This window comes from Camarhynchus parvulus, chromosome 17, assembly GCF_901933205.1.
Source record: "Camarhynchus parvulus chromosome 17, STF_HiC, whole genome shotgun sequence".
NCBI lineage: Eukaryota > Metazoa > Chordata > Aves > Passeriformes > Thraupidae > Camarhynchus > Camarhynchus parvulus.
In genome coordinates, this window is record NC_044587.1 from 8,437,150 (window position 1) to 8,450,524 (window position 13,375).

Here is a 13,375-nt window from a genome sequence, read left to right on the forward strand (position 1 = left end):
AGCAGCCAGCAAGAAGGAGCCCTCTGGCTCCTGGACCAGTATTTTTGAAGTATTTTGCTGCCTGAAAATTCAGTTTGGTGTTTGAAGATGCACTGACATGTTTTACTCCCCGATGGGCACAAGGCTGAGCTTTTAGAGGTGGGAGTGAACATGAAATTAATTCTCTTTTTTCTGGTCCTGGGGTGCAGGAGAGCACGAGCACTATGGGTTCACTTTGATAAATTTTCACTTAGTAATTGAAGGCCAGGCTGCTCCAGCTTTTATTAGAAAAAGGAGCAGGAATCCTTTGAAGAAATGATTGAGGTTGGCATTCTTTCCAACAGGCCATTTGGTTCAAAGGAAGCCATTACTGGTTTCAAACATTTACAAAAAAGATTTGTCAGGGAATTTTTTCTCAAGAACAGGAACTCCTGAAATGCTGCTGATTCCCTCTTAGCTTCCTTCTTGCTGAGTCTTCAGAATCACATGAAAAATGGCACCTTTCAATGACCAAATATGTGTTGTGAAAAACTTTCAAGCAGTTGTACCTGTTAATTTATCATCACTGGGCTCCAGTTATTTTATAGAGGCAACTTTTACATTTTTTTTTTTTCTGGACATCCAATGGAGAGGACAATGGAGGGAAATACCGAATGAAATTTTACAAAATGAGAGGAACAAAGAGAAATATTTTCTTCTTGTATAGGGGACCACTGATGCCACCAAATAACTGATTTGGAATATTGTCATTCTAGTAAGTACAGTAGATATAATTTTTAAATATTTAAATATTCTTGAGTGCTTACCAGTGCAAACCAGACAAGTTTTTCTTCAAGATAAATAAAAATTGGAGTCCAATTTCAGTTTACCTCCTCCAAAATGGATCAAAAGCTCAGTTTGGTGAAGGGTTCACTGCTGCAGAAGGTGGGTGCTGGGTCACTCCACAGAGAGAGGTCTGGGATGGTCTGTGCTCTTTGGGTGCTGTTTTGTGACCCTCCCAGGTGGCATTTGCCTCATGGATGGGTATAACTGGTGTCTGCCACAGGGCTGGCTCTGTAGAAATCTTGAGAATAGATGAAGATCTTTGTTCTGTCATCTCAGAACAAGGAATCAGTGTCTTATCCCACTTTCCCATCTTATTCCTCTCTGCTTTTCCTGTCAGGAAAAAAAAAATTAAAAAACAAAACCCAACCAAATTCAATTTATTTATTCACTTCTCAATTCTGCCTGAGCCTGTTTTTTAAAGACCCTTCTTTTGTGAGTTTAATCAGATGCTTGATAAGAGCAAAAGCGTTGCTAACTAACACGGGCTACAAAGCAGCCCCTTCAGGGAGCCCATGACCTCATCCCCAGGATTACTCCAGCACAGGAATTCAGCCTCCAGCACACCCAAAATAAACCTTTGCAGGGAAATGCTTTATCCACCTCCCCTTGGCCAGGCATATGCTTTGCCAATGTCCTCCTCAGTGGCTGGGACGAAATCCGTATGGAAATTCAGATTTTGTGCTCCCAAGCAGCCTGCCCTGCTGGCTGGAGCTGCCTTTGGGCCGCTGCCCTGCAGGAGCAGCCAGCCCTGGCACAGGGATGCTCTCATGGAGCGGGATTTCACTCCCAGCTCCCTTTGTGTGCTGGGGTTTTGTTGGATGCTCGGAGCCCTGGCATCCGGGAGCGGCTCTGTGGGGTCACACACAGCACTTCCCAAACCTCCCCTCTGCCAAAAAGTGGCACAAATCCCTCCCTGATGGATGAGAAGTGACACCATTGTGGTGTCTTGGAGCTCTCAGGGCCTTTAGCACCTAATATTGGACAGAACCCATATTCCAAGGATATCAAGGATACCATCCCTGCTGATGGGTTTCCAGCCAGCTGCTTTGGGATCTCAGTCTGGGTTCAAGACTGAGCTCCTGTTGCCCCTGTGAGGAAGAGGAGGACGTGGGGAGCAGGTCCCCACCCCAGCACACTTTTGCTGGACAAGGTCTCCAAGGAAATGCAGGAAGGACTCCTGCAGTTCTTGAAGTAAAATGAACTAAAAGGCAATATCCCGTTGAAAAAGGCAATATCCTGCTGCAGAAAAATCTGCAACTGACCCAAAATGTACAGGTCCAGCTCATTCTCTTACATCAATGGAAGATGCCTTGTGCAGGCTGCCCTAGAACTGAGGCTGGACAGAGCTAAAGAATAAAGCAGGGATTTATTAAAAGGCCTCCATGGATCCACCTTGGGCAGCACAAGAGCCCAGCCAGGGCTGCACCCAAGATGAACGAAAATGGTCCCAAAATGCACGGCCGGGCACAGGGTCTGTCACTGGGATCAGTTCTGCTCCATTTGCATCTTGCAGTTCATTGTCCCATTCCAGCTTTAGCCCATCCAGTCCCACCCTGCTTGTTTTTCTCTCTGCAGCCCACGGTGTTTGTGCTCCTGGGCTGAGATTTGGATCATTTGTCCTTGGTGCCCAGCTGGAGCAGGAATTGTTTTGTCTGCCTACTCTGTGCACAGAGCTCACCACCCCCTGACATGAAGCCCAGACCCACCCACTAAAGCAGCACAGAATGTGAAAAATAGAAAAGTTAAACCTGAGGCATCACTGTCAAGTCCCAAGCTGGAGACCTGCTTTAAGCCCCATTATCCCTAGTCAGGAGCTCATAACCATGCTGGAAGGCAGCACATCTGTGGCTCACACTGAGATGTATCATTTATTTGTTTCTAATTATGCACATTTAGCAGCAAATTACATGAAAGATTAAACACCACATTACGAGTGTGGTCTGATTAATTCTGCACCATGCTTTTAAGTCACTCAGCAATTACCTTCACTCATTTTAAAACAGATAATTTTATTAAATCTGGTGGTACCAAAAATGAGTTAAGAGCTTTGGATTCCTGTTTTTAGTGTGGACTCTTCCTGAGGCTGGCTGCCTATATATAATTATTACATAATGCCACGTTGGATGCTTCTCATTTAAACAACAGCTGAAATAGCTGCAAGGCTCTGACACGAGCCAAGGCAAGCTGGATATCACAGAGTTCAGCAGATGCCACTTCCTTGGCTCTGCTCCTGTAAATGTGAATTCTTCATCCTGCTTGGGATACCTGTTGGAGAGAGATGTTGCAAAGCCTCAAGGTTTGAGTTAATTCTACAAATAATTGGCCTGAAGAGTAAATACTGCCCTAACCACCACGGTGGTGGTGTCAGAGCAGCTCTGCTCCTGCCAGGCTGTGCCATTTCCAAAGGTCTGCTTTGCCTTTTTCACCATCAATCTTGTCCCCACCTGTGACCTATTTATGTCAGAATTCAGGACATCCCTCTGGCTGTCCTGGATTGCTCCAACCCCTGCCAGGGGGCTCAGAGACCCTGGCACAGAGCCCAAGACACCTGTAATCTTGGTTATGACCCATGGAAAAAATTACCAACCTTATATGAGGATCTACAAGCTAGATTTTTTTGGGGTTTTAGAATGGGGGTTCAGGAGGCAAGATGGAGGAATCTGGGCATGTCCAGCCTTTCTCCTTCTTCTCTTTGGCCTCCATCTTCTGCTGTGATGGTGGCACTTTTGGATTGGTTGAAGGTAGAAGCTCACTGTCTAACATAGGTGATAGGGGTTGGGAAATTATGGAAAATAATGTAAACAGGTCGTTTTTAGTCTAGAAAGATAACACCACCTCCAAGGGTGGTCAGTGTGCCTCTGTCTGACCTACTGAATGGATCTCAGCAGGCCAGAGAAAGAATTTTATAGATAAGAAACCATGAACAACCTTGAGAATGAGACCAGAAGAGCTCTGACTCCTTCTTCGACCTCCGGGCTGGGAAAAGAGAGTTTCTAACACATCTTGGGATCACTCTGAGCAGCAGAAGCCCCAAGATATTTAGAGGATGGCTGTTATTAAACCTTATTAAGAGCTGTGGGCTCTTGGCTCCTCTTATTTAACACCCCCGGGGCTACCTCTAATCCAGGTGATATATTAAAAGAATTAAGAATTCTAGCATGGAGAGCATAATAGAGTTTATGTAGAAAAACTGAGAGCAGAGGAAGCCTTTTCATAGGGGTAAACTGAAGAATCTTTCTAGAGCAGTTGGAAACATAGAATTAGGAAGATTAGTATTTGTAATTTGTTTAGACTTATTAGAAATCAGGGTGAGAACTGACTGGGCTGAAATGGCAGAGCTGAGGGATGATCTCAGCTCCCCCAGGTCCCAGCTCGGTGCCATTCCCACATTCCTGGCTCTCCCCCGAGCTCTTGTGCTTTGCTCCTGGTGGAATTTCAACAGCAATGGATGTTCAGGCAGCATTTCTTTGCTGTCTCATCATCAGCCAGGTAATTCCCCAGAAACATAAATCAGCAGAGCCTGTAGGACCCAGAAACTGGAAGGCACCTCTTGATTGCTGGGTTCCATATGCTGTTATTGCATCCCATAATCTGTTTTTCACTTCTCTTTAATTATTACTTGTTTTCAGCAGTCATTTTCTCCCAGCTGCATCTCTGCTTTTCATTTAACTCATGAGATTTGCTCAATATATTCAATATTTCATTGATCAAAGGTGTCACTGGAATAAGACCACCTCCAATCCCTGAATTTTTACTCTGCTTTGAAAAAGAGCCAAACTCATTGTTTGGTTTGGAAAATTCTGTTCTCTCTCTGAGATCCTCAACAAGGATAGACCAGCAGAGATTTTCCATGGCTAAGAGGACAAAACTTCTGAAACAAAAGTAGTTTATAATGGAATAATCATGCTAATTTACCTCAAAATGGTCACTGTACAACAGAAGGTTTAGTCTCTCATGGGTCTCCTTTTATGCTTATCATTCAGAATTTACCAGAGCTCTTTCACATTTTATGGATGTTGGCTGCAGTGGATTATTTCTCCTTCCCCTTTGTGGCACTGTCACGCTGATGGCTTTGAAATATGAGCCTTTGCTAAATTCTAAATTGTACACAAAGCAATTAATTAAAATTCCTTCCAAAACAGCCCTGGCAAAGCCCTGGCAGTGCTGCTTTCCAGCCAAGGTGGAATGGGTGGAGGCCAAAATGCATCCAAGTTGTTTTATTTCATGATGATGTGCAGTAGGATCTGTGAAGCAGAGACCCAAGAGCTTCCCCAAAACAGGAACATCACCTAAGAGCTGTAGCCAAAGGTGAAAACTGAGCTGGAGTGAAGAGTTCAGGCTCAGCTCAGTGATATTTAATGCAGGATCTCAGGGGCTGCACGGGCCAAAAAGTACCCAGGAATTGTTTTAATTGTTTAATTGTGGTTCTTTGAAAGAGTCTGAGGTATAAATGTGATCACAGGACCTCTCATAGGATTTCAGATGATCTAAAATTCCTGTTGTTTTTATGACTGATTCCAGTGGCATGGGCAAAGCCCTTGGAATACATGGAAAACTGTCATTTGTGACAGCTCAGGAGTAAATCCTGAGTTAGCCGTGCAGAGCAGTTCCCATCTCTGCACTCAGAATGCTCTGGGTTGTGTCTGTGCTCAGTCCCACAGAGCTGCACTGCTCTGAAATGTGCAGTGCCAGCGGCAGATGGGACACAGGTGGCATCCAGAGCCCTGTGGCTGCTCACCCACATCAAACACAAACTGCTGGTTTGTCCTGGAATGAGAGGGATCCGAGTCACAAAGGCAGGCACATCCAGAGGAAAATGTGCTTTTATAAGCCATAAATGCCTTCTGGGAGGTGTTTGAACCACTGTGGTGGGACTCAGCAAAGCGGCATCAGCTTCCTCTGGCTTGCAGTGGGTAAAATACCTCAGCAAAAAGGCAGAGGCTCCTGGGGAGCTTGGGAGTCTCAGTGCCAGCCTCTCCATGTCCCAGTTTTCTGTATTTAAAGTGGAGGAGTGTGCTTTGTTTATCCATTTTAATTCAAAAAGCTTTCAGAGAAGAGGCTCTTTGCCTTCCTCCAGCACATGTGGATGCCATGAGGCTCCTCTTGTGGGGCTGTGAACATCACTGAGTCCCTTCTGTGACAGAAAAAATGGGTTTGTGTCACTTGTATCCCTACACTTCAACTCCTCTAGTTGAACAACTTTTAAAACTTCCTTCCAGCTGTTTCCTCTCTGCCCCTTTCTCCATGGAGTTTTTCCAGAGGATGCTTTCTTGCTTTTTCCCTCTTTTTCACTCTTGTTGCACTCCCACAACCAGCCAGATCATTTTGATTAATTCTTATCTCCCTTTGTCACTTCCAGGAAGAGCTTTAGTCTGAAAGTATGGCATAGGTGGGGTAGCAAAGGCTTTTTATTCAGGGCTTTCACATTTTGCTATTCATTAAAGGGAGGTCACCAAGCCTGGATCTATAATTTTGTGTGGGCTTCCCAGATATGGGATTTCTTATCTAGAAAACTGCAGAGCATTTGCAGGGTGTTTATTCTTTGTGACTTGGCCATGGAGGTAGAAGTGAAGCTGTTTGACTATAAATTCAAGGTAAGTTCTCAACCTGCAACCTGGATGGGTTTCTGCCTATCACTCTGCGCTTTAGCTGTTAGAGAAAAAGGCAATCAGCTTCCTCCTGTCCCCTTTGAAAGTTATGACCCTCTTTTCACCTCTTTGTGCAGCTGATTTAAGACTTTGAAGAAAATTCCTGAATTATGAAAATTTCCCTTTGGAGCTTCACACCCTCGGGGCCTGCTCATATCTGTGGGGTCTAATTGGGGTGGAAACAATTGCCACACTTCTCTGCACACACATTCTCTGGGAGCCTTGGGGAACACAGTGGATTTTCTGAATTACTCTAAATTCAGCTGCCTTAAAATTCCTCTCCTTAGAATGTAAATGTGTAAATAAAGAAGAGGCGGGTGGGGGGAAAAAAAGGTAACAATTTGTCTTTGATCATTTCAGCTGAAAAGATTCAGGCCTGATGGCTTAGGACTGTTATGAATTTCTGCTCTCCACTGTGATTTAATGGAGTTTGACCTGCACTGAGTATCCCTGCTGATTCCTTCACCCTGTTGGAATTGGGAATGGAAAGAAAATTATTTTCTGCTGTTATGAATGTGTGGAAACAGCAGTGAGAGATGATGAAGTCAGAGCCGTTCATGTTTTGGCCTGACACGTCAAAACTTCCAGGTCCCCCCAGCCCCTTGCTTTGAGAACATTTCAATTGACTTCAGATTTAATCTGGTTTTTCTGGAGAAGATTCCCAGAGCCTTTACCAAGTCAGGGTCGTGGTAAAACCAGCCCAGCACTCTGGCTTTGAGGGGTTGGATCTTTTGAGGTCTTGCCTTGTGAAAATGCCCTCTGGTCTCAATTTATGAGTCCTGTGGAGCAGCACTGCTGGCATTCCTTGCAGAAAATGCCCCAGTTGCCCATGTCTGCAGACAGGGAATGGGATCAATATCCCCAGGAGATGATGACTCTATTTGTCTTGGTGGCAGTAGATGAGGAGGGGGGCAGTAATAACTCCACACATGTCCTGCTGGGCACTCCAGGCTGCAGAGAACACACAGATCACACCTTGGTGGGAACCCTGGAAACTTGAACTTCCTGCAGTTAACAGATCACAGAGAATTGTTTTGGGGTTAGCAATTTACAAACCTCAAAATGCTCCTTGTGTTCCCTGGAGAGGGCTTTGCTCTTCTCCAGCTGAGTCTTCCTCCCTGTCACAATCCAGCCTGCTGCTATTTTACCCAGATTTTAACCAGATGTGCTTGAATCCAGTATGGTGCTGACAATATTTGATCCCCTCCTGCTGAAATGTAGGAAGTATCTGCTTAGACAGGAATTATTTCCTTTTTTTCCTCCCTTTCTCTTTTTTCCCTGCCATTTTCACGTCTAATTTCCAAGTCATGACATGTAGAGGGTGTCTGAGCAAATCTAATCAGCCTTCTGCCTTCGTTAGGAAGGACAGCTGAGATAGTTTTTAACACCTCCATTCCTTCCTTGCTGCAATCTGTTTTGATTAAAATTGCACAGGGCTCTCATCTGCATATTTATCATTCCACATACCCACAAATCATCTCACAATTCTGCCACTCCTGAACATTCAGGAGAGACTGGAGTGCTACACCAGGACTTTAAAGTATGCAGACATTAATTTAGTTTCTCACACCTGCTGCTTTCCAGCAAATATGGCTTTGGGGAAGGGAAATATTCACGCATTACCTTTGCTCAGTATTCCCCAGGAGTCAGGATTCCTGTGGGTTTTTTTCAAGATTGATTGAAAATTTCCTATTAAGAAACAAATTTCTAATTAAATGGAAAGGTCCTGAAAAAGTTCTGATGCTAGGAAGGGGGCAAGGGGAAGGAGGGATGTCTAAACAAAGAAATAACCCTTTTAAATAACATTTTTTCAGCCTTTTACAGCCAGACTGTGACGTGCTTTCAAATCTTCAGATGAAAGGGCTGCACTGGAAATGAAAATTATTCCTTCCCTTTGTGCTATTGACAGTCCACCTTACCTCCACCATATATTATTAAGTGTATCACCAGGCAGTGATCAAGTTTTTAAGGAGTGTTTGCTAGAAAGAGCCCTTTTCTGCTCTTTGGTTAAAATTTAACTTTTAAAGTTAATATTCATATAAGAAAACTCTTTTGTTACCTGAATCTCCTTTTGCCCCAGATGATACTGCAGAGATGCTACAATTTGCTTCTCAATTCATAATCTCTATTTTTTAATCAGATATTTAAGATGTGTCAGAAGCCACAACACATTTTTTTCTTATTTATATTGAGGTTGTGCCTCAGAGAGCAGGAGATAACTCTTGCCCAAGGAGGGTGGGAAGGTGCCAGTGACCAGATGGGGAGAACACAAGCTCTAGATTTACTGTCCTGCATGACAAGCAGAACATTTTGCAGATCACCCACATCATCATGTCCAGGATTTTTGTAGTCAGGGTGGCAGGAAGATCTGAGGGCACAGCTCATTAGGATGATAGGTGTTTCTTATTAGACAAAATATTTGTAAAAATAGACACACTCTGGGTCATACAAACCTCTCAAAGTACCTGAGAGATGTCAGACATCACCCAGCTCCTCTTACAGACCACAGGGCCAAACTCATGCTGGGAAGGATCATTTTTTTGCCAACCTTTGCTGCAAGACTTTTAGGTGCCCCTAAATTATCCAGCAGCTGGTGTCTGCAAAGAAAATATCAAGAGGATTTCTCCAAGAGGCAGGTTTAAAATGCAATCTACATGAGCTGCTCTGAAGGGAAGAGGAGGGAAAATGAAGGGACAGCAGAGCCTGGCAGTGACTGTGGCTTCATTTCTCTCCTGCTCCCGGGTGGTCGATTGTGGTCAGAGCTGTTGTTTGGATGTGCCTGAGGAGCTGGGGCTGGAGAGAAGGATGTCCTCTTTGTTCTCCCAGCCAAAACCATAGCTAATGTATAAAGAACTGGAGGAAGGTGTCTTGTTTTGTAGATGTCAGATGGAGGAGTGGAGCTCAGCTAACCATGCTGGGCCCGTGGCAGATGGGATGGGAAACACCTGATGGGGATGGATTAGCTCAGACATCACACGAGGTGCCAAGCACAGGGGTCACAGAGCAGGCAAGCAATGCTGCTCCTAGACCACCACGATGTTTCTCCAGAAACTTCAAAAGGATGTCAGCCCAGACATGTTAATTCTTCCAGTTTCATCTGTGAGCTGAGAGGTTTGGCTGCCTCTAATGCAGCATCTTCTCAGAGTCCTGGCGTTCATGTGGCTTTCACCAGTAGTGAAGGTGACAGCGGCAGTGGCTCTTGCCAGAAGAGGTTTTTAATTTTCCAGGCATATTAAAGAAATCACAGTCTATACTATGATTAAGTGATTTGTCAGCTCACATTGGTCAGCAGAAAAAAGTGCAATTTCCTTGCTTTGGGCAAGGCCTGTATTCCTGTAGGCTGGGATTTACAGAAACCATAAGGGAATGGATGCTCAACTTTCACTAAAATTCAGTGAGAATGAGATGCAGAGCTGCCTCCAGTTTGTTCCATTTTCCATTGGTGATCCATCTGTCAAGCAGCCTGTCCCTTCAATGACTACTTGAGGGTTAGGCACCAGTTTTGGCTGTATGACTTTGTCCTGGGGCAAAAAGTGCATAGCAGCACGTGGAATTGCATGGGAAGCACTTTGCAAAGCCCAAGTGGGAGTGCTCGAGATCAAAATCTACTTCAAATACAGTCCTGAACACTTTTCATGAACTGGCAACGCAGTTTAGGGATTGAGTCAGAAATGAGACCTGGATCATGTCTGTCTCTGTTATTCTTTATTAATAACCCTGTGATCTCTTCTGGTGCAGACAGGGCTTGCAGAAATATTTGAGCAAATGGGGTAAGTGTTAGAAATGCCTTAAAGCTGAATGGTTTTCCGTAACAAGGAAAAAACCTTCCCTGCTGCTTGTTTACTTCTGATTTATTCCCCAGTAAAAAGGGGTGAAGTTTGCCCATTCCCTACAAAACCCACGGAACTCCAGTGAAGTGTCAGATGTGTTATTGTCATTCCCTCACAAAAGCAGCTGGGATAGCATGGGAAAAACAATCCCTCCACTTTGGGGGAATCAGAAGGGTGGAAGAGGCTGGTCTCTCATCTGACAAATAAATTAACATCAAAACACGATGGTGTTTAGAGAATAAATTGCTGTTTCCTCCATTACTGGCATTTCATAGCTTGCAACCACTGAAAGCACAGTCACTGATCTAACCATTAAACCAAGCTCTTGTGGGAGAGGGAAGGAAAACAAATGCTGAGATGACATTTATTAGGTGTGCTTGTTTGGGCAGTCCATTACTGCCCTGGCTCCTCACTCTACGTGCTGAGGGGCTGACCCTGCATGGAAGTCAGTGGATGTCTTTGCACTCTCCTGGCTCACTCCATTGAAAAGGAGCAGGCACAGACTGAGGAGGAAGAGGAAATAGTGGAGCTAATTGAAAGGAATGAGTTTCAGGAGGAGCTGTAGAGCCCAGCCAGGTGCTCGTAACTGTACACGAGTTATTGTGCTATAGCTGAGGAAAGATCGGGCAGTGGGAAATGCTGCCCGATAGAAAGGGATATTGGCTGCTAAAAAGGCGTTTTTACACATGTAGTTTTATTATGTCTCTGTTGTTGGAGTCTGCTTCTCTTGTGTCTCACTAGTTTTATACTAAAATATCCCTGTGATACAAGCAGTGACACCAGAACCTTCCACCTGCAGAGAGTTCCACTTATCTTCATGGTCTTGATAAATCATCATATAGTGGAACTTACTATGGAGCTACAAGCCCTGGAGTTAAGATTTCACAGGAATCTTGGAGTAATTTAAAACATATAGAAAAGGGATGGAATGAGCTTGGTGGTGTTGATGCACCTCTTGAAAATGTCTTGAGTTTCTTACATGGTCCAACCTTGAGCAGCCTTCAAGCAGTGGAGGGATGAAGGAAATACAGATTTTAACATTGGTTAAATCATAACAGAACACATATTTATTTTATCTCCCTCTGTTTTCAGTTGAGCTGAGACTCAGCAGGCATCTTTGCCTCAGTCTTCTGCTTGAGGAAGTTAAATTTTCTACAACCCACTGTATTTGCTCTAACCTGGAAATAACAGCAGCTTTCTTCATGTCTGGTGGGATTTCCTTCAGAATCACACTGAGATCCTGGAAAACAACTGTTATTATATATCAGAGCAAGCTCAGCAGCTTGGGTGAAGTGTGATGGTCCTGTGGTAGAAATTCAACATTCTGATGTAAAATAAAAAACCTAAAATAGTTGAAGTACTAAAACACTGGAAGGTATTTGCAGGTGTTTAATACTAGACAAAAAATAACAAGTGGAAGCAAAACACAAAAGAAAGGTAAAGAACAAAAGAAATAAGCATCTAAATTATTATTATTGTACTGTGCATTATCAATTTGAATTAGAACTGGAGTTCAGCTGAATAAAACCTAAATGTGTTGTAGAGCCAAATGTGTTGTGCTCTGAGGATGCAGCACACAAGCAGTGCCACATCTTTGCTGGGTGGTGTAGCTGCTGTTAATCCCTTACACTGTTCCTTCTTCTTTCTTTCTTTTGGTGTTAGTAAACACACCAGGAAAGAAAAGGATCTCCAGCTTGGTTTGTGCTGTTAATCCCTTACACTGTTCCTTCTTCTTTTAGGGAACAAACACACCAGGAAAGAAAAGGATCTCCACCTTGGTTTGGCCTGGCTCTCCAATTTCTGCTGCAGATTACAAAGGCCAAGCAGACCTAAGACTCTCTCAGCCTCAAAAGGGAACTGGGCACCACAATGGGACTCCCCAGCAGGGTCTTGGCCTGTGCCATCCTCGCTTTGCTGTCCCAGCACGTCACTGGGGGACTCATCAAGAGAATTATCCGGCAGAAGAGGGAGACTGGGCTGAACGTGACCTTGCCAGAGGATAACCAGCCTGTGGTTTTCAACCATGTCTACAACATTAAGCTGCCCGTTGGCTCCCTCTGCTCCGTGGACCTGGACTCGGCGAGCGGCGACGCCGACCTGAAGGCAGAAATTGAGCCCGTCAAGAACTACGAGGAGCACACGGTGAATGAGGGCAACCAGATTGTCTTCACACACAGGATTAACATTCCCCGGCGGGCTTGTGGCTGTGCGGCTGCCCCAGACATTAAGGATCTGCTGAGCAGACTAGAGGAGCTGGAGGGGCTGGTCTCCTCCCTGCGGGAGCAGTGTGCCAGCGGGGCTGGATGCTGTCCTAATTCCCAGGCAGTAGAAGGTAAGGCAGGCTGGGGAGCTGCTCCTAGGAAAAATTCTTGTGCTGGCTGTAGATGTTGTTTAGAGTGATATTCCAATCTCTTTCAAGAATGAGCGCAAGTCAACCTCTTAAATTTGAATCATAATCAAAACTGGGAACGTGTTTGGCCAGTGTGCATGTATCTTCATTCACAGTTCCACAGCTTTATGGATCTGTGGGTCAGGAGGTGGCCTGGGACCCTTTGTAGATGTGGCACTGAGCATGGACAGCACTTGGACATGGTAAATCTGTGTTGGAGTTAAGATTAAAATTCACAGTCCAAACTCTTGGCTCCACTTTTTGTCCCCTTGAGGAAGCTGCCAATGTAACCATTTTTGCTTCCAAGTTTTCTTTAGTAGAGACCAATAAAAATACAGCAGGACATAAGGCAATAGACAAGCACAAATAGTTATAGAAGAGGGAAAAATATGTCTGTCTGGTTGATTTTTAAGTTGAGGGAAGGAGTTGGTCATATTAGAGAAGAAATACAAGTCTTCTTCAGAGTGATGTGTCCCTCTGAGCTCAGAGCAGCCTCCTGGTTGCTGATACAGCTGATGACACAATGTGCTGCCTGACTTTTGTGTTCTGGGGTGAATGGATGAATGATGTTCCATCATGCATGCCCTAATGAAGCAGTCAGGAAAGCTCCTCAGCCAGTGGGAGAGGATTTTGAGAAGGGAGGAGGAATCCAGCATGCTCAATTACCAAGTTGCTGGTGGGGAATCTTCCCTGGCATTAGAGCG

General features: G+C 44.6%; 1 protein-coding gene across 1 annotated transcript in view; it reads left to right on the forward strand.

Moving 5' to 3' along the window:
* The window catches only part of TNC (tenascin C), a 77,229-nt gene that overhangs the window by 13,284 nt on the left and 50,570 nt on the right, over positions 1 to 13,375 (forward strand). Inside the window, 1 exon segment of the mRNA XM_030961241.1 lies at positions 12,022 to 12,614. Coding sequence (XP_030817101.1) covers positions 12,152 to 12,614 — 463 coding nt within the window. The 5' untranslated portion in view covers positions 12,022 to 12,151.